Consider the following 20,525-nt stretch of genomic DNA (forward strand, 5'->3'; position numbering starts at 1 on the left):
TTTTGAGATTGGCCTTTCTTGAATTTTGTGTGAATTGGCCAAATTAGTAATTTCAGATCACTTTATTGGGTAGTTGAGATAGGTAAATGGGCAGTTTCTTGTACTCAGTTGATAGAATAAATGGAGTTCTAGTGAAATAGCTGTGTGTCTGGTTGACTGGAATAATGGAATTGGCCCAAAATAGGGCTCAAAGTGGGCAAAATTTTCAATGCATAAATATCCCTGAGACCGCTAACTTCGCGTTAGCATAATTTCATAAGTTTTCCATCTAATTTCGTACTTTTGGTTTCATTACCCTCACAAGATGCATAGCAAGAACTTAAGAGATGTTTACAGCATGCGAGTTAGTTGCTATACTGACTGAGACCCATGCTGTGGACTCTGGTGATTATGTGATCCAAGCATTGTCAGTCGACAACCAAGACCACTTACAAAATCCAAATCGAGCAAATCGGTTTAAAAACCAATTAGTTCAACATCTAATCCATTTGACAACCGAGGTTCCACTGTAGTTAGAATTTTTTACCATGTGTCATTTATTATAATTTTTGTAGGAGTGAGCACTAAACTCATAGGGTTTAGTACCTCAATGTGAGGCAATCAGGTTTGATCCAAGGAAGGGAAGACTAAGTCCAACTCTCTGGCTCAAGAAACCTTTTAGAGAGGGGTTAAAGTTTACAAAACAAACCATAGAATGTATATTTTAATTCATGGACACATAGCCTATAAGACATGATAGGTTGATAAAGTAGGTAATATAATATGCAAGTAATGGAATAGCAGATGGTTTAAGTACACTCTCAACTATGAATATAGCACATTATCAGAGTTTACAAGAATTGGAAAGCTTATTAAAAATGAGCTACTAGTAACAATTTAGAAAGCAAACATAATAATAATAACATATTCCACTTCAGTAAATTAAAATTTTATCATATTTTTCCCACAAAATACACAGTATAATGTTACTGTTAAGAATTAAAAAATTCCAGTTTCATTGAAACAGTAAAGATGAAAGAGAGCCAAGCTGGACTAATGTACCCATGGTACCTCTCAACTCCAGTCTTCATTATGTACCCATGGTACCTCTCAACCCGTCTTCATTATGTACCCATGGTATCTCTTAACCCCAGTCTTCATTAAGATGGACTGTAGTTTTAATATTGTCACTATCATCATAGTCAGTTTTATCCAAACTACTGCTTTGTGCATCAGTAAACCATCTCTCTTGATCTTTGGCTTCAGTATCTTCATATTCATCAGAAGAAAAAGATTCTTCCCAAAGTTGTAATTTTCCCTGCCACTCATCACCATCACCACTTGTTTCAAAACATTTATCTCCTACTACTAATCTGAAAGAAAATTAAATATATTAGTCGATTGTTGTGTGTTATGTGGATATCAGCAGAGTTCTGCTTATTGTGCACAAAGTGGTATTTTTAATGCATGAAGTGGTTTTGTAACACTTATATAATAATTTGAGTTGTTGCGGATTGTCAAGACGTATTTAGCTTGTACAGTGGACCCCCGGTGTTCGATGGCATCGGTATTCGATAAATCCGGTATTCGATGCATTATATCGCAAAAATTTTTCCTCGGTATTCGATTGAAAACCCGGTATTCGATACGATTCGTACGAGACCTGTCCACATGTGGCCTGAACTGCCCCTTGTGTGCCAGTGTTTACAAGCCAGCCAGTGTGCGCGCATCTAAGGATACATTCGGTACATTCCATATTATCCATATTATCACTGTGTTTGGTGCTTGTTTCTGCAAAATAAGTCACCATGGGCCCCAAGAAAGCTTCTAGTGCCAACCCTGTGGTAAAAAGGGTGAGAATTAGTATGGAAATGAAAGATTTTGAAGGGTTTGGGGCTAACCCTGAGAAGCCTATACCAGTTGTGGAATACATTGTGCCTACTTCAAAAATTAAGGAAATGTGTGCACAGTGGGTTGAAGTGCAAACCTTTATGGATGAAAATCACCCTAACACAGCTATTACAATGACAATGTTGTGGCCCATTTTAGACAAATCGTAAAGGAACGGGAGGTACAGAGCTCTATGGACAGATTTGTTGTGCGACAGAGGTCCAGTGACTCTCAAGCTGGTCCTAGTGGCATTAAAAGAAGAAGGGAAGTAACCCTGGAAAAGGACTTGCTACCTCAAGTCCTAATGGAAGGGGATTCCCCTTCTAAACACTAACACCTCTCCCCTCCTTCCATCCCATCAATCATCACCAGATCTTCATTAAAGGTAAGTGTCAATTATTTTATCGTTATTGTAATTATTCTATTGCATTAAACTTAATATTTCATGTAGTAAAATTTTTTTTTTTCATACTTTTGGGTGTCTTGCACGGATTAATTTGATTTTCATTATTTCTTATGAGGAAAATTGATTCGGTTTTTGATATTATTGGTATTCGATGAGCTCTCAGGAACGGATTAATATCGAATACCGGGGGTCCACTGTATTTTCAGGAAATCTGATCTATTTTATGTTAAGAGCTTAGAAAACATATACAGGTGGGTCCTACTTATAAAGCTGGTTAGGTAGGTTCTGGGCTACTGCTGTCAAGAAAAAATGCCTGTAATTTAAAACATAGCCTTTTTCACCTTCAAATGCATATAAAGGCTGATATGTTTACACTATCATATATTAAGTGAGCAATACAGCTAGGACTAAAAAATGTATATACAATGCACACATTATTCATCTTAAAATATACAGTGGAACCTCGAGATATGAACTTAATTTGTTACAGAAGACTGTTCGAGTGCTGATACCGAAGGAATTTGTTCCCATAAGGAATAATGTAAATTAGATTAATCTGTTGCAGACCCCCAAAAATACACTTACAAAAGCACTTACATAAATACACTGACATAACTGTTCGAGATGGGAGCTGTTCGTATCCTGAGGTACCACTGTACTCGTCCTTAGCTTATAGTGAGTGGTGAATATATTTGTGACCATAGCTCTAAGCTGAATTTTGTAAGAGTGCTCCAATGAATGAACTTGATGGGTTTTGTTACTGTGTCTTGTGCCATGAGAAGTAATTATGTTTGTGTCTGCACTATAAATTTTTTTTTTTTTTTATTAACACACTGGCTGATTCCCGTCAAGGCAGGGTGGCCCGAAAAAGAAAAACTTTCACCATCATTCACTCCATCACTGTCTTGCCAGAAGGGTGCTTTACACTACAGTTTTTAAAATGCAACATTAACACCCCTCCTTCAGAGTGCAGGCACTGTACTTCCCATCTCCAGGACTCAAGTCCGGCCTGCCAGTTTCCCTGAATCCCTTCATAAATGTTATTTTGCTCACACTCCAACAGCACGTCAAGTATTAAAAACCATTTGTCTCCATTCACTCCTATCAAACACGCTCACGCATGCCCGCTGGAAGTCCAAGCCCCTTGCACACAAAACCTCCTTTACCCCCCTCCCTCCAACCTTTCCTAGGCCGACCCCTACCCCACCTTCCTTCCACTACAGACTGATATACTCTTGAAGTCATTCTGTTTCGCTCCATTCTCTCTACATGTCTGAACCACCTCAACAACCGTTCCTCAGCCCTCTGGACAACAGTTTTGGCAATCCCGCACCTCCTCCTAACTTCCAAACTACGAATTCTCTGCATTATATTCACACCACACACATTGCCCTCAGACATGACATCTCCACTGCCTCCAGCCTTCTCCTCGCTGCAACATTCATCACCCATGCTTCACACCCATACAGGAGCGCTGGTAAAACTATACTCTCGTACATTCCCCTCTTTGCTTCCAAGGACAAAGTTCTTTGTCTCCACAGACTCCTAAGCGCACCACTCACCACTCATCTTTCATAGACCCATCCACTGACACTTCCACTCTCAAATGTCTGAATTCATTCACCTCCTCCATACTCTCTCCCTCCAATCTGATATCCAATCTTTCATCACCTAATCTTTTTGTTATCCTCATAACCTTACTCTTTCCTGTATTCACTTTCAATTTTCTTCTTTTACACACCCTACCAAATTCATCCACCAACCTCTGCAACTTCTCTTCAGAATCACCCAAGAGCACAGTGTCATCAGCAAAGAGCAACTGTGACAACTCCCACTTTATGTGTGATTCTTTATCTTTTAACTCCACACCTCTTGCCAAGACCCTCGCATTTACTTCTCCTACAACCTCATCTATAAATATATTGAACAACCATATTGACATCACACATCCTTGTCTAAGGCCTACTTTTACTGGGAAATAATCTCCCTCTTTCCTACACACTCTAACTTGAGCCTCACTATCCTCGTAAAAACTCTTCACTGCTTTCAGTAACCTACCTCCTATACCATACATCTGCAACATTGCCCCCCTATCCACCCTGTCATACGCCTTTTCCAAATCCACAAATGCCACAAAAACCTTTTTAGCCTTATCTAAATACTGTTCACTTATATGTTTCACTGTAAACGCCTGGTCCACACACCCCTTACCTTTCCTAAAGCCTCCTTGTTCATCTGCTATCCTATTCTCTGTATTACTCTTAATTCTTTCAATAACAACTCTACCATACACTTTACCAGGTATACTCAACAGACTTATCCCCCTATAATTTTTGCACTCTCTTTTGTCCCCTTTGCCTTTATACAAAGGAACTATGCATGCTCTCTGCCAATCCCTAGGTACCTTACCTTCTTCCATACATTTATTAAATAACAGCACCAACCACTCCAAAACTATATCACCACCTGCTTTTAATGGAGAAACTTTCTCCAGGAGAGGGGTATCAGCCCCCTTCAGCCCCTTTCAGCCCTGAGGGGCCAAGCCCTCTCAGAAGGGGCGAGCGTCTTGTTTACTGCTACAGTGAGTAATTGATCACAGATGCCGTACAAGTATGCGACGTGGTAGCTTCGACCGATGCTCCTTGCAGAGTGTATTTTAATAAGAGATAGTATATCTCTTACTTTAGCAGGACAATTAAGGAAAATCCTGCTCCCACTTTATTACCATAGTAAAGATAGTGGACATTGTTGTCTATGCTTAAGACAGCAAGAATCAAACATTCTGCTTTACTTCATCGAGGAAGTGGCAAGGAAGAAAAAGTACTAGGTCAGCTTTTTTTTTGTGCAAGGGGCAGTGACGGCATGGGGCGCTGTGGCGTCCTCAGATTACTTTTGACTCTACTGAGAGTGACACTGACGCCAGGATAACCAACAAAGAACACTGATCTGTGCGTTAGTGTGAACAAAGTGTCTCACAAAACACAATAAACACTTAAGAGAAGTGTGATCAGCTTCTCTTGTGATAAGATTGTGAACAATAAAGACAAATCTTGTGGAACATAATGTACCAGTGTGCGCTTCCTAGAAAATGGAAGATGTGGACATCCAAGGACACTTCAGCTTCTATCAAGTCACTGATACCTGTCAAAGGTGTGAAGAACACCATAGCTCACGTTACAAGAGCAAGGTATGTTAGGAATTTCTTGTAGAACGGGGGATTGCGCAGTTCTTGAGTCGCAAGGAGTTTGTAATCAACCTATAGTCGGCAGTAAGGTGTGGACTTTTGAGTCCAAACAAGTATGTATTTTGTCAGCCATCAGTGAATGAAATATGCTGACATAACACCCCCTAGGGGTAATTTATAATCTTACAAATTATAATTCTTGACAGCCTGTTGTGAGATGGTTTCGACAGCTTCTAGACCTCGTCTGCAGGGGCGGCTGTGCAGGCGATGAGTTGTCTTTAAGTTAAATTTTCACTGTTTAAACTTAGCTGGTAATGCCATTTCTCAACATAATTGGTCCTTCGAACTGGATAAAGGCCACACTGTGGTCCAAATATGTTGTACTACAGTGTACAAATAACCTACGAACCAAGGTCCTTCGAAAAAAGCTGTAAAACTAGTGTTTTTCAATATAAACCAGTATAAATGAGTCCCTCCAGACTCAATCACAGAGAATGGGCAGCCAAAAGAAAACGGGCGCTCACCCAGCGTTCACCCAAAGAAAACAGCAGCTGAGTGACTCACCCAACAAGAAAACGGGGGATGGCACCCTCCAACCACTGCTCCAATCTCGAAAATCGCTGACTTCGACAACAACAACCCAAGTGATGTTAAGTTTGTCTGAGTGTATATACACAGAGTGTTTATAATGTTTATAGACAGAAATTAAGAGACAAGATTGTGTTAAAGTTTGTTTCTTATAGATATACCTGTTATATTAAAGGAACTTATATATAAAGTGTAAGCTTTCAAATATATATTAACAGTGACATTTATATATGTGTAAATAATATTCACGTGTGATTTACAGTTATACAGTGACATTTATAGTGTATAGTGAATGAAGTGTATAATGTTATTTACGATTAATCATCGTGGTCAGGCTGACACAGCAAACTCAAGCCATAAACACCAGCCACATGTACTCTGTACCCTTCATGGTCATTGACCCTGAGGTTAAGCTTAGTGGGTCAGTAGTGTCTGACTCGATTATTGCTGACTTAAGCACAACAAAAACTCAGCTGTTTATAGCAGTACAGTGTTTTTTAAACACTCTAAGTGTGGTGCTAGAATTTTCGATATACCATTAAAATGGCTTGTTTGAAAACTCAGTTTCAGTCTTTACAGACTAAGATTACACAATTAGAAAATCTAATTTCAGTCTGTATAGGATTAACTCAAGATACAAACATAGATTTTGATGATCTTGAGGTCAAATTCGAATTATTTACACAACGTCTGGAAATAATTAATTCAGACTATACACATTATGAAAATAAATTTCTTGAAGCAGATCCATCTGAGGATGAAATTAAAAATGTTTTGGATACTTTTAGTAATCAACAATTAAGGTGGACAGGAGTACAGGCTATCTGCTGCAAAACTCTGTCACAGAGACCTACTGTAACTAGTGGTCAAACACCTGTTACACCTGTAACAACAACAAGTGTCCCATTACCAAGCTTACCTACATTGTCATTACCTATTTTCCAAGGTCATAATTATGAAGAATTCATTAGTGGTTTTCAATCCATAGTAAATTCACAAACTGACATAGATGAGATTGCTAAGTTCAATTATCTTAAATGCCTTGTGAAGGGAGAACCCTATGAACTGATTAAGTCATTTCCGGTGGTTAAAGGTAATTATCAAATAGCCTTACGTGTCTTAGCAGACAATTACTTCGATGCTGACAAGGCTAGAGTTAGACATGCAGTCTTAATATCAAGCTTGAAGCCACCCAAACATTGTTTTTCAGACTTACAGGCATTTAGAATCACATTAGACAATAATCTCAGATCTCTAGGTGCTAAATATGACCTAAGACAATGTGATTGGTTTATCAGTGGTATTGTACAAGATAAGTTGTCACCACAAACTATTGAACGATTAAATATTATGTTCAATAAACGCTATTTCACTTGTGAGGAAATTAGCAATGATTTACAAACAATAGTTTCATGCATGCAAGCAACGAGACAAGATGAAAAATCCACAAATCCAGTGGATAATAAACCTTCAACTCAGTATAAAAAGAGTATACCTACTCCCACTAAACCACAGAATGGGAAATCCCATATAGGCATTTATCAAGTTGTGAATACAACAGACAGTCAAACTGTCACACATAAACGTACTCCAAAATGTGTGCTTTGTGATGGAACACATTGGGCACAGTATTGTATTCAATACACATCAATGGAGGCACGTAAACAACGTGTTCATCAGCTGAAAAGGTGCATCAAGTGTTTAGGTGAACACAAGGGAGGAAAATGCTCACTGAAGAAGTGTTTTAAATGCAAGGGTATGCATCATACGGCATTATGCCCAAATACTTTTGCTGAACAGCAGCAGACTTCTACAGAATCAGGAAGTCAACAAGCAACAGCATTAAATGTGAGAGATAAGTTTAAAGCAACAGCTCTCCCGATAGCTCGAATTGAGTTATCTAATAAATTACACAAAACCAATGTGCTAACATTATTTGATCAAGGCTCACAAAGGTCCTTCATAAGAAGATCAGTGTTGCAGAAACTGAATAAACAACCCTATGCCAAAATACAGTTAGATATAGCTGGTTTTTTTCCACAATTCTGGTAAACAGACATATGACCTAGCCAGAATCACTGTTGGTCTAGGAAACAGGAAAAAGACAGTAGAAACTGTGGTAGTAGATGATTTGCCTAAGTCTGTGCAGATCCAGGGATTAAAAGAAACAGTTGCAGCACTGAAAGCAGCTAAGGTCAAGTTAGCCTGTCCTGACATACAGACGGACACAATTAGTCCAATTGATTTAATCATTGGAAGTGATTATTATCACTGTTTTGTGCAAAATATAGTAAGTAAACATGATGTTCACTTGCTGAAAACAGCAGGAGGCCACATGATATGTGGTCCCATTCCCTCTCAAAGTGGAAAAGAAGCTGATATTGATTCAGTGGAAAATGTACTAGTTACGAGAATAACCGCTGATCATGTACCACAGCAAAAATTATCATTACTAGAAGAAATGAATGAACCAGTTGATAAGTTGTGGGATTTAGATGCGATAGGTATTGATGTAAATAAACCAAGCCCACAAGAGTCTCAGACTTATAACCAATATTTGGACACTGTCAAATATAAAGATGGACAGTATTGGGTTAGGTTACCATGGAAATTAAATCCACCACATCTGCCTAGCAATTATCGCATGGCTTTCGGACAAATGAAAGCACAAATACATGAGCTCAGGAAGAATCCAGAGCTACTGACTGTCTATGATAATATCATACAAGAACAGTTGGACAATAAATTCATTGAGGAAATAGTCGAAGATAAGTTGAAGACAAACGCTCATTATCTCCCGCACCATGGAGTCAGAAAAGATTCTGAAACCACTCCACTGCGTGTTGTATATAATTGCAGCGCACATGCAAATAAAGATGTAGCAAGTCTTAATGACTGTCTGATGACCGGACCCTCACTAACTGAGAAGCTTGGAGACGTGCTTATGAAATTTCGCACTAACCCATATGCCTACACGGCTGATATTTCCAAGGCTTTCTTAAGAGTAGGACTACAAGAAATAGATAGAGATTATACTCGATTCTTGTGGCCTGAAAATCCACATGATCCTCAAAGTCCTGTGAAAACTTATCGTTTCAAATCAGTATTATTTGGTGCAACATCCTCTCCATTCTTACTAGAAGCTACTCTGAATACACATTTGAAGAAATCTGAAAGTCCCTTCAAAGAAATCTTAAAGAAAAGTTTCTATGTGGACAATCTTCAAGGTACTGTGAATAAAGAGGAGGATTTGAAATCCTTATACAGAGAAGCTAACAAGGAGATGAAAGAAGCAAATATGCCTCTAAGGATGTGGAATACAAATTCAAAGCAATTAAGGGAACTTATCAAAGAAGATTTCGCTGAAGCTGAAATTCCTGATTGCAACAATATGCTGGGACTTAATTGGAACACACAGGAAGATACTTTGAGTCTCAAAAAGATAAACAATAAATCATGCAGTACACTCACTAAACGTAGTTTACTGTCAGAGGTATCACAATGTTTTGATCCTCTAGGACTTGTCTCACCAATTACCATAAAGGGTAAAATGCTTATGCAAGATGCATGGAAGCTCAAAATCGGATGGGATGAGAACTTGCCTCTAGAAATGAGTCAAGCATGGGATGAAATATCCAAGGAGTTTAAACAACTTCATCAAATTAAACTTCCCAGACAAATAGGTCAAGAGGGAAACAAGTACACATTACATGTGTTCTGTGATGCGTCAACCAGAGGTTATGGCGCTGTAGCTTACATGAGTAATGCTGAAGGAAGTACACTAATTACTTCAAAGGCCAGGGTAGCACCCTTGAAGGTCAGAACAGTACCACAACTGGAACTGACAGCACTCTATGTAGGTACAAAATTAGCTGTCTATCTCAACGAAGTACTTGATCATCTCACTATTGAAAAAACCGTGATCTGGAGTGATAATGAAGCAGTTCTCCAGTGGTTAAGAAATAATAAGAGTAAGCTGGTCTATGTACAGAACAGAGTAGCAGAAATAAAAGAGATGCAGAGAGATTATCTCTTTCTCCACGTCTCTACCCAAGAGAATCCAGCTGACATGTTGTCACGTGGTGTCCCACTCAAGAAATTTGTGGATAATAAATTATGGCTCCACGGACCGAACTGGCTCTCTAATGAAAATAACTGGCCTCAGCAAAAAACTCACATTATGCCAGAAGAAACAGTCTGCTTGAACACAGCAGAAGTAAGTTGTGTAAATACTGCAGACACAACAGAAAGAGTCATTGATGGATCTAAATACTCATCTTTGGGTAAACTCTTAAGAGTTACAGCTCTTGTCTTTAAACTCATTAAAGGAATAAAACCTGATTATGAATGTCTTGAACCCATTAAATACTGGGTGAAACTAATACAGAAAGGTGTTTTCTCTACAGAATATAAATTTCTAGAAACACGAGATAAATCCCCAAAGAAACCTGTTATGATTAATTCTTTAGGACTTTATCTCGACTCAGAAAAGATTATAAGATGTCGAGGAAGAATTCATAATTCTTCACTACCTAAAGAAGCCATACATCCAATATTGATCCCCAAGAAACATTGGCTAACAAAACTGATTGTGCAAAACGCCCACAGCAACGTGTTACATGGTGGGGTAGCTGACACACTTTGTCATATACGACAATCCTACTGGATACCTCAAGGTAGACAAAGTGTGAAAAAACAAATAAGGGACTGTATTACTTGTCGTCACTACGATATGGGAGTATGTCAGTATCCAGGTCCACCTCCATATCCCTCTGAAAGAGTTTGTCATATCACTCCATTTGAGGTGACAGGTGTAGATTACGCTGGACCAATAATTTTAACCAAAACAGTTGACAAAGTTCCCATCAAGGTGTACATCAGTTTGTTCACTTGTGCTACGACTAGAGCAGTACATCTAGAAGTAGCCACTGACATATCTGCTGAAACCTTTATCAAATTATTCAGAAGGTTTGCAGCCAGAAGGGGATGTCCCAGACTGATGATTTCAGATAATGCAACGAATTTTGTTGCTGGTGCTGCTTATATAAGCAAGATCTTTGATCAACCAGAAGTACAACAGATGCTGAATCAACGCAGTTGTCGTTGGAGATACATTCCTCCTAAATCTCCATGGCACGGCGGATTTTATGAAAGAATGATCGGCATTGTAAAACGTTGTTTAAGGAAAACTCTTCATCGTCAGAGAATCGACTTAGAAGAATTCCGTACAGTTGTGACTGAAATAGAAAATAGAGTCAACAACAGACCTCTGACTTATGTTACCGATGATCTGGACAATTTAGAAGTGTTAAGTCCATCTCATTTACTCCATGGCAGAAGGCTCAAACCTGTTCCTCCCATGAATGATAAAGAAATCAAAGAGGATCCTACTTATTTCGAACCTGAGCAACTCAGACGTAAATTCAAACACCTTAATAAAGTGATTGAACGTTGGGAGAAAATTTGGCGAGAAGACTATCTCACCTCATTGAGAGAATACTTCTATGGAGCTGGTGTTCCTGAAAATCGTAAGTCCTTAAGACCTGGTGACATAGTGATTATTGACAATGATGGTCTGAGGTCCCAATGGCCACTTGGAAAAATTGTGACCATATATCCTGATGAAAATGGAATCATCAGGACAGTTGATGTTTTAAACAAAGGTGTAGTGAATAAGCGGACAATAAATAAACTAGTGCCGTTAGAATTACACAGTGTTGAAAACAAAATTAGTGATTCTCCAGAAACCACACAGACTAAAGCTGTTCAGAAAAGACAAGCAGCAGTGGTAGTGAGTGAGAAAATCAAATTAATGTTAAGTGATGAATAGTTCACCTGCAGTGAACCTCCGCCGCCCCCCCCCCCCCAGTGTGGAGAAATTTTCTCCAGGAGAGGGGTATCAGCCCCCTTCAGCCCCTTTCAGCCCTGAGGGGCCAAGCCCTCTCAGAAGGGGCGAGCGTCTTGTTTACTGCTACAATGAGTAATTGATCACAGATGCCGTACGAGTATGCGACGTGGTCGCTTCAACCGAAGCTCCTTGCAGAGTGTTGCAGAGTGTATTTTAATAAGAGATAGTATATCTCTTACTTTAGCAGGACAATTAAGGAAAATCCTGCTCCCACTTTATTACCATAGTAAAGATAGTGGACATTGTTGTCTATACTTAAGACAGCAAGAATCAAACATTCTGGTTTACTTCATCGAGGAAGTGGCAAGGAAGAAAAAGTACTAGGTCAGCTTTTTTTTTGTGCAAGGGGCAGTGACGGCATGGGGCGCTGTGGCGTCTTCAGATTACTTTTGACTCTACTGAGAGTGACACTGATGCCAGGATAACCAACAAAGAACACTGATCTGTGCGTTAGTGTGAACAAAGTGTCTCACAAAACACAATAAACACTTAAGAGAAGTGTGATCAGCTTCTCTTGTGATAAGATTGTGAACAATAAAGACAAATCTTGTGGAACATAGTGTACCAGTGTGCATTTCCTAGACAATGGAAGACGTGGACATCCAAGGACACTTCAGCTTCTATCAAGTCACCGATACCTGTCGAAGGTGTGAAGAACACCATAGCTCACGTTACAAGAGCAAGGTATGTTACGAATTTCTTGTAGAATGGGGGACTGCGCAGTTCTTGAGTCGCAAGTAGTTTGTAATCAACCTATAGTCGGCAGTAAGGTGTGGACTTTTGAGTCCAAACAAGTATGTATTTTGTCAGCCATCAGTGAATGAAATATGCTGACATAACACCCCCTAGGGGTAATTTATAATCTTACAAATTATAATTCTTGACAGCCCGTTGTGAGATGGTTTCGACAGCTTCTAGACCTCGTCTGCAGGGGCGGCTGTGCAGGCGATGAGTTGTCTTTAAGTTAAGTTTTCACTGTTTAAACTTAGCTGGTAATGCCATTTCTCAACAAACTACTCCAAAACTATATTACTACCTGCTTTTAACATTTCTATCTTTATCCCATCAATCCCATCTGCCTTACCCCCTTTCATTCTACCTACTGCCTCACGAACTTCCCCCACACTCACAACTTGCTCTTCCTCACTCCTACAAGATGTTATTCCTCCTTGCCATATACACGAAATCACAGCTTCCCTATCTTCATCAACATTCAACAATTCCTCAAAATATTCCCTCCATCTTCCCAATACCTCTAACTCTCAGTTTAATAACTCTCCTCTCCTATTTTTAACTGACAAATCCATTTGTTCTCTAGGCTTCCTTAACTTGTTAATCTCACTCCAAAACTTTTTCTTATTTTCAACAAAATTTGTTGATAACATCTCACCCACTTTCTCATTTGCTCTCTTTTTACATTGCTTCACCACTCTCTTAACCTCTCTCTTTTTCTCCATATACTCTTCCCTCCTTGCATCACTTCTACTTTGTAAAAACTTCTCAAATGCTAACTTTTTCTCCCTTACTACTCTCTTTACATCATTCCACCAATCACTCCTCTTCCCTCCCGCACCCACCTTCCTGTAACCACAAACTTCTGCTGAACACTCTAACACTACATTTTTAAACCTACCCCATACCTCTTCGACACCATTGCCTATGTTCTCATTAGCCCATCTATCCTCCAATAGTAGTTTATATCTTACCCTAACTGCCCCCTCTTTCAGTTTATAAACCTTCACCTCTCTCTTACCTGATGCTTCTGTTCTTCTTGTATCCCATCTACCTTTTACTCTCAGTGTAGCTACAACTAAAAAGTGATCTGATATATCTGTGGCCCCTCTATAAACATGTGCATCCTGAAGTCTACTCAACAGTCTTTTATCCACCAATACATAATCCAACAAACTACTGTCATTTCGCCCTACATCATATCTTGTATACTTATTTATCCTCTTTTTCTTAAAATATGTATTACCTATAACTAAACCCCTTTCTATACAAAGTTCAATCAAAGGGCTCCCATTATCATTTACACCTGGCACCCCAAACTTACCTACCACACCCTCTCTAAAAGTTTCTCCTACTTTAGCATTCAGGTCCCCTGCCACAATTACTCTCTCACTTAGTTCAAAGGTTCCTATACATTCACTTAACATCTCCCAAAATCTCTCTCTCTCTCCTCTACATTCCTCTCTTCTCCAGGTGCATACACGCTTATTATGACCCACTTTTCGCATCCAACCTTTACTTTAATCCACATAATCCTTGAATTTACACATTCATATTCTCTTTTCTCCTTCCATAACTGATCCTTCAACATTATTGCTACCCCTTCCTTAGCTCTAACTCTCTCAGATACTCCAGATTTAATCCCATTTATTTCTCCCCACCGAAACTCCCCTGCCCCCTTCAGCTTTGTAAATAATATTAATATTAAAATATATTTTTTCTAAATAGCTATATTTCTCTGAAACCTTTGTGGTTTGAGAGTGCTGTGTTATGGCAAGAGATTTTGTCTTGAGTGTTATTTTATACCCTAGACTAGCAGTTACCTTGTGTATGGTAACAAAAGTTAAGTTATCCAGTTATTATCTAATAGGACCTCATATCTATGAAATAATAATCCTAGACATAATACAACAGTAATTGTAGAAAGATGAGTAATATACAGTTGATTAACCAGAGTTCAGAAAGGGATGGTTATAGTCCCCTCACACTTTAACATGTATGAGAAGCCACTGTGGGCTAAAAGACTTGTGAGTCTGTGTAAATAAGTGCCAAGAATGTGATGTGAGGAGAGCCATCAGGGAGAGTTATCAATGTAAGGATAACTCACAAATTAGTGAATTGCTGATAATATATAACAGTTTTTTTTGTTTTAACAAGTCAGCCATCTCCCACCAAAACAGGGTGACCCAAAAAGAAAATACAGTGGACCCCCGCCTTACGATATTACAGTGGACCCCCGCATAGCGATTTTAATCCGTGCAAGAGGGCTCATTGTTATGCGAAATGATCGGTATGCGAATGAATTTTCCCAATAACCCAAAAGTATGAAAAAAAAAAAAAATTACCACATGAAATGTTAATTTTAATACACACAAACTGAAAAAGGCATGCACAATTACATGACACTTACTTTTATTGAAGATCTGGTGATGATTGATGGGATGGGAGGAGGAGAGAGAAAGTGTTAGTGTTTGGAAGGGGAATCCCCTCCCATTAAGACTTGAGGTGTCGAGTCCTTTTCTGGGGTTACTTCCCTTCTTCTTTTAATGCCACTAGGACCAGCTTCAGAGTCACTGGACTTCTTTCGCACAACATATCTGTCCATAGTGGCCTGTACCTCTCGTTCCTTTATGACTTCCCTAAAGTGTTTCACAACATCGTCAGTGTAATAATCACCAGCACGGCTTGCAATAGCTGTGTGAGGGTGATTTTCATCCATGAAGGTTTGCACTTCAAGCCACTTTGCACAGATTTCCTTAATCTTTGTAGTAGGCAACTTCTTCAATTTCTCTCTCCCCTCCTCTGAACCAGTTTCCTCAGGTCTGGCCTCTTGCTGTTGAAGTTGATCTATCAGCTCATCAGTGGTTAGTTCTTCATTGTCCTCCTCCACCAACTCTTCCACATCCTCCCCACTAACCTCCAACCCCAAGGACTTTCCCAATGCCACAATGGATTCCTCAACTGGCATAATCCTCTCAGGGTTAGCCTCAAACCCTTCAAAATCCCTTTTGTCTACACATTCTGGCCACAGTTTCTTCCAAGCAGAGTTCAAGGTCTTCTTAGTCACTCCCTCCCAAGCCTTACCTATAAGGTTTACACAATTGAGGATATTAAAGTGATCTCTCCAAAACTCTCTTAGAGTCAGTTGAGTTTCTGAGGTCACTACAAAGCACCTTTCAAACAGAGCTTTTGTGTACAGTTTTTTGAAGTTTGCAATAACCTGCTGGTCCATGGGCTGCAGGAGAGGAGTGGTATTAGGAGGCAAAAACTTTCACCTTAATGAATTTCATGTCCCCATAAAGTCGCTCTGCCACGTCTGTAGGATGACCAGGGGCATTGTCTAACACCAGGAGGCACTTAAGTTCTAATTTCTTTTCAGTTAGGTAATCTTTCACATTGGGGGCAAATGCATGGTGTAACCAGTCATAGAAAAAGTCCCTAGTGACCCATGCCTTACTGTTTGCCCTCCACAGCACACACAAATTCTCCTTGAGGACATTCTTTTGCCTGAACGCTCTGGGAGTTTCAGAGTGATACACTAATAAAGGCTTAACTTTGCAATCACCAGTAGCATTGGAACACATCAACAAAGTAAGCCTGTCTTTCATAGGCTTATGTCCTGGGAGTGCCTTTTCCTCCTGAGTAATGTAGGTCCTGCTTGGCATTTTCTTCCAAAACAGGCCTGTTTCATCACAATTAAACACTTGTTCAGGTTTCAGTCCTTCAGCCTCTATGTACTCCTTGAATTCATGCACATATTTTTCAGCCGCTTTGTGGTCCGAACTGGCAGCCTCACCATGCCTTATCACACTATGTATGCCACTACGCTTCTTAAATCTCTCAAACCAACCTTTGCTGGCCTTAAATTCACTCACATCAGCACTAGTTGCAGGCATTTTTTTTAATTAAATCCTCATGCAACTTCCTAGCCTTTTCGCTTATGATCGCTTGAGAGACGCTATCTCCTGCTAGCTGTTTTTCATTTATCCACACCAATAAGAGTCTCTCAACATCTTCCATCACTTGCGATCTTTGTTTCGAAAACACAGTTAAACCTTTGGCAAGAACAGCTTCCTTGATTGCCTTTCTGGTGCCCACAATAGTAGCGATGGTTGATTGGGGTTTCTTGTACAACCTGGCCAGGTCGGCGATACACACTCCACTTTCATACTTATCAATGATCTCTTTCTTCATCTCTATTGGAATTCTCACCCTTATTGCTGTAGGGTTGGCACTAGAAGCTTTCTTGGGGCCCATGGTCACTTATTTTCCAGAGAAAATCACCAAAAACAATGTAATAATACGAAATGTTCCGATTGTATGCTTGGATGTTACCGCGGAGGCTGGCTGGTAAACAATGGCACGGGCGGCACATGTGAGGCTGGCTGAGGGCGCACATTGGACGCGTCTCGGACGAACAGCGGTGAGCGGGTTTTTAAGCGGTATGCGAGGCAAAATTTTAGCGATAAAATGTATCGGTATGCGGATTAAACGTTATGTGATGCCAACGGTAAGCGGGGGTCCACTGTATTTCATTCTAAAAGTATGTTCAGGTGCCAGTACTGAACGAATTTGTTCCCATAAGGAATATTGTGAATTAGATTAGTCCATTACAGACCCCCAAAGATACACGTACAAACGCACTTACATAAATACACTTACATAATTGGTCGCATTGGGAGCTGATCATAAAGCGGGGGTCCACTGTACTTTCACCTCACACATAATCACTGTCTTTGCAGAGGCACCCAGATACAACAGTTTAGAAGCATATACAGTAGGGGCCCCACCTATATGGCAGGTTAGGTTCCAGGCTACTGCCGGAATGCAGACATCGCCGGAAAGCAGAACACCATTTTTTCCACTTATAAATGCATGTAAATGCCAGGTAACAACTTTACATTGACATATATTACGTTAGCAATAGAACTAGGCATTAAAAACAATAAAAAGTAAAATACACACACAGTACACCCATTACTTACCTTAAAATATTTGTAGTCTTAATGTAGGGTGAGACATGAGTTTAACTTGTAGGAAGTCAGGTTTGGGAGGTAAGGTTGCCAGCCAGGTCAATCCACCCCACCCACACGTAATATATGTACTACATTTAATTAACCCTTTCAGGGTCCGTGCCGTAGATCTATGGCTTTATGTTCAGGGTCCAAACCGTAGATCTTCGCCATCAGCTCAGCTCACTCTGATAAGCTGTGAGCAGTAAATTTGGGCCTAGATATGAGGGAATGCATCTATGTGGTATGTGTGCACCACATAAAACAAATCCTGCAGTACACAGTGCATAATGAGAAAAAAAAAACAGACCGTAATTTTCGATTAAAACAGCGACTTTGCAGTGTTTTATTGTATGTTTTTTTATAGTTATATTTGCAATTTCTTAGTCTCATTTGATAGAATGAAAGATATACTAAAGAAATAGAGATTAGTTTTAGTACTAGATTATTATTATTATTATAATAAAAAAGAAGCGCTAAGCCACAAGGGCTATACAGCGCTGCAGGGTAGGGAAGGAAGCAAGGGTATTGGATGGCAGAAGGGAGGAGGGATGATCAGAAGGTTACAGAAAACAGCAGGGCAGGGGATAGTACGGGGGTAGAGGGTAGCAAGAGATTGAAGTAGAAAGGGCTGAAGGTATCAGAATTTGTGAAGTAAGTCAGTTGTTGTCAAAAAGTCAATGAGAGAGTCCGGATGAAAGGTGGGTCCATCAGCGAGAAGGGAAGGTAAAGAGAGAGCAGCGGAGCGAAGACGACGACGGAGGTATTCTGCGTGCTCGTTGATAAAGTGGGCAGTCCAACAGAATGTGGCTGACTGATAATGGAGCTTGGCAATTCTCAAAGAGAGCAGCTGGGCGTCTCTCCATGAGATATCCATGAGTAAGACGAGTATGGCCAATGCGAAGACGGGAGAGAGTAGTCTCCCAACCTCGACACTGGTGATAAGAAGACGGCCAGTAACCTATACTTGGTTTAATAGATTGAAGTTTGTTGCTGAGCATAGTAGACCAACGGTGTTGCCGAGCATAGTAGACCAATGGTGTTGCCAACGGGTGTGAAGGTGGGAAGATATTGCAGCAAAATAGTCCGTAAATGGAATACCTCTATATGTAACTGGTAGGTCATGTACTGCTGACCGCGCAGCAGTGTCTGCCTGTTCATTGCCCTGTACGTCAACATGACCAGGGACCCAACAAAAAACAATATCTTTATGCTTGGTAAAGATGCGGCGTAGCCAAAGTTGGATACGGAGGACTAAGGGGTGAGGTGTATCAAATTTCTGTATAGCCTGTGAAGCGCTAAGGGAGTCTGAGACAACCACAAATGATGACACAGGCATAGATGCAATACGGATAAGTGCTGCAAGGATGGCATACAATTCAGCAGTAAAAATACTAGCCGAAGATAGTAAATACCCTCGTACGACGCTGTCCGGAAACACTGCTGCAAATCCTACGCCGTCAGAAGACTTAGAGCCATCTGCGTACACAGCAATGGCATGAGAATGAGAGTGAAAGTGGTCAAGAAAAAGAGAGCGGGAAGCGACCGTAGACAGTTGGGCTTTCGAGCAACGGAGAGAGAGAAAGAACAGACTCGAATAGCTGGAACTTCCCAGGGGAGTAGGGAAAAGTGAGATGCTGCATGAACATAGAAAGGTGGTAATTGAAGAGAAGACAAGAGCGAATGCAGGCGAAGAGAGAACGGACGGAGTAAACAGGGGCGGCGAACAAATAAAGAATGTCTACTAATATCAGTGACCATTCTATAAATGGAAGGATTGCGGAGATCATGAGAGCGTACATAGTAGCGAAGGCAATGGGCATCACGGCGATCGGATAAGGATTGCATGTTCGCTCTGCATAGAGGCTCTCGACAGGGGAAGAGCAAAAAGCACCAAGGCATAAATGTAATCCTTGGTGATGAATGGGGTTAAGGCTAGAGAGAGTAGCAGGAGATGCCGCTGAATAGATCTGGTCACCATAATCAAGTTTCGATAAAATAAGGGTGGAATGTAGGCGAAGGAGGGTTCGACAATCAGCTCCCCATGAAAGATGAGCAAGGGTTTTAAGAAGGTTCAGCCGGCTGTGACAAGTTGCCTTCAGAGAGGTAATGTGAGGTTTCCAGGATAACCTACGATCAACGAGGAGGCCCAGAAACTTAACTGTATCACGTTCAGGGATACGGGAGCCATAGAGGTACAGAGGATGATCTGAGATGACAGAGCGTCTAGTGAAATTAATTTGGTGGGTTTTAGTGCTGGAAAATTTAAACCCACATGTGGTGGCTCAATTGGAAACACGGTCGACTGCATGCTGGAGAAAAACTGTAATGAGGTGACAGTCAGCGCCTGCACAGGCAATAGCGAAGTCATCAACATAGAGTGATGACCAAATATTTGATGGAAGACTAGAGGCCAAATCATTAATAGCAAGGAGAAAAAGTGTTGTGCTCAGAACACATCCCTGGGGGACACCTTCAGCTTGGATCAAGTCCGGGGAGAGCACATTATTAACCCGAACACGGAAATGCCTGTCAGTTAAAAAGTTCTTAAGGAAGGATGGTAGATTGCCTCGAAGGCCTAAGGAGTGGACTTGGGCTAAAATATTATACATCCAAGTTGTGTCATATGCCTTCTCAAGGTCAAAAAATATGGCAATAACTGAGTGGTTATTCGCAAAGGCATTACGAACATACGTATCCAAGCGTAGTAAGGGGTCTATGGTAGAACGTCCCTTACGAAAGCCATATTGATAAGTGGAGAGACTGTTGTGTTTCTCTAAATACCACACTAAACGTCCATTTACTAGGCGTTCCATCACTTTGCAA

General features: G+C 40.4%; 1 protein-coding gene across 12 annotated transcripts in view; it reads right to left on the reverse strand.

Annotated features, from left to right (window-relative positions):
* Positions 1 to 690: 690 nt before the first annotated feature.
* Positions 691 to 20,525, reverse strand: part of Hen1 (Hen1 methyltransferase) — a 371,894-nt gene continuing 352,059 nt past the window's right edge. For 6 of the 12 annotated variants that reach the window (XM_070097635.1, XM_070097627.1, XM_070097636.1 and 3 more), the window contains one exon: positions 691 to 1,352. In XM_070097635.1, coding sequence (XP_069953736.1) covers positions 1,124 to 1,352 — 229 coding nt within the window. In that variant the 3' untranslated portion in view covers positions 691 to 1,123. The remainder of the gene's footprint in view (positions 1,353 to 20,525) is intronic. The other 6 variants (XM_070097633.1, XM_070097637.1, XM_070097629.1 and 3 more) reach the window with 5 other exon arrangements.

Source organism: Cherax quadricarinatus, chromosome 58 (assembly GCF_038502225.1).
Source record: "Cherax quadricarinatus isolate ZL_2023a chromosome 58, ASM3850222v1, whole genome shotgun sequence".
Taxonomy (NCBI): domain Eukaryota; kingdom Metazoa; phylum Arthropoda; class Malacostraca; order Decapoda; family Parastacidae; genus Cherax; species Cherax quadricarinatus.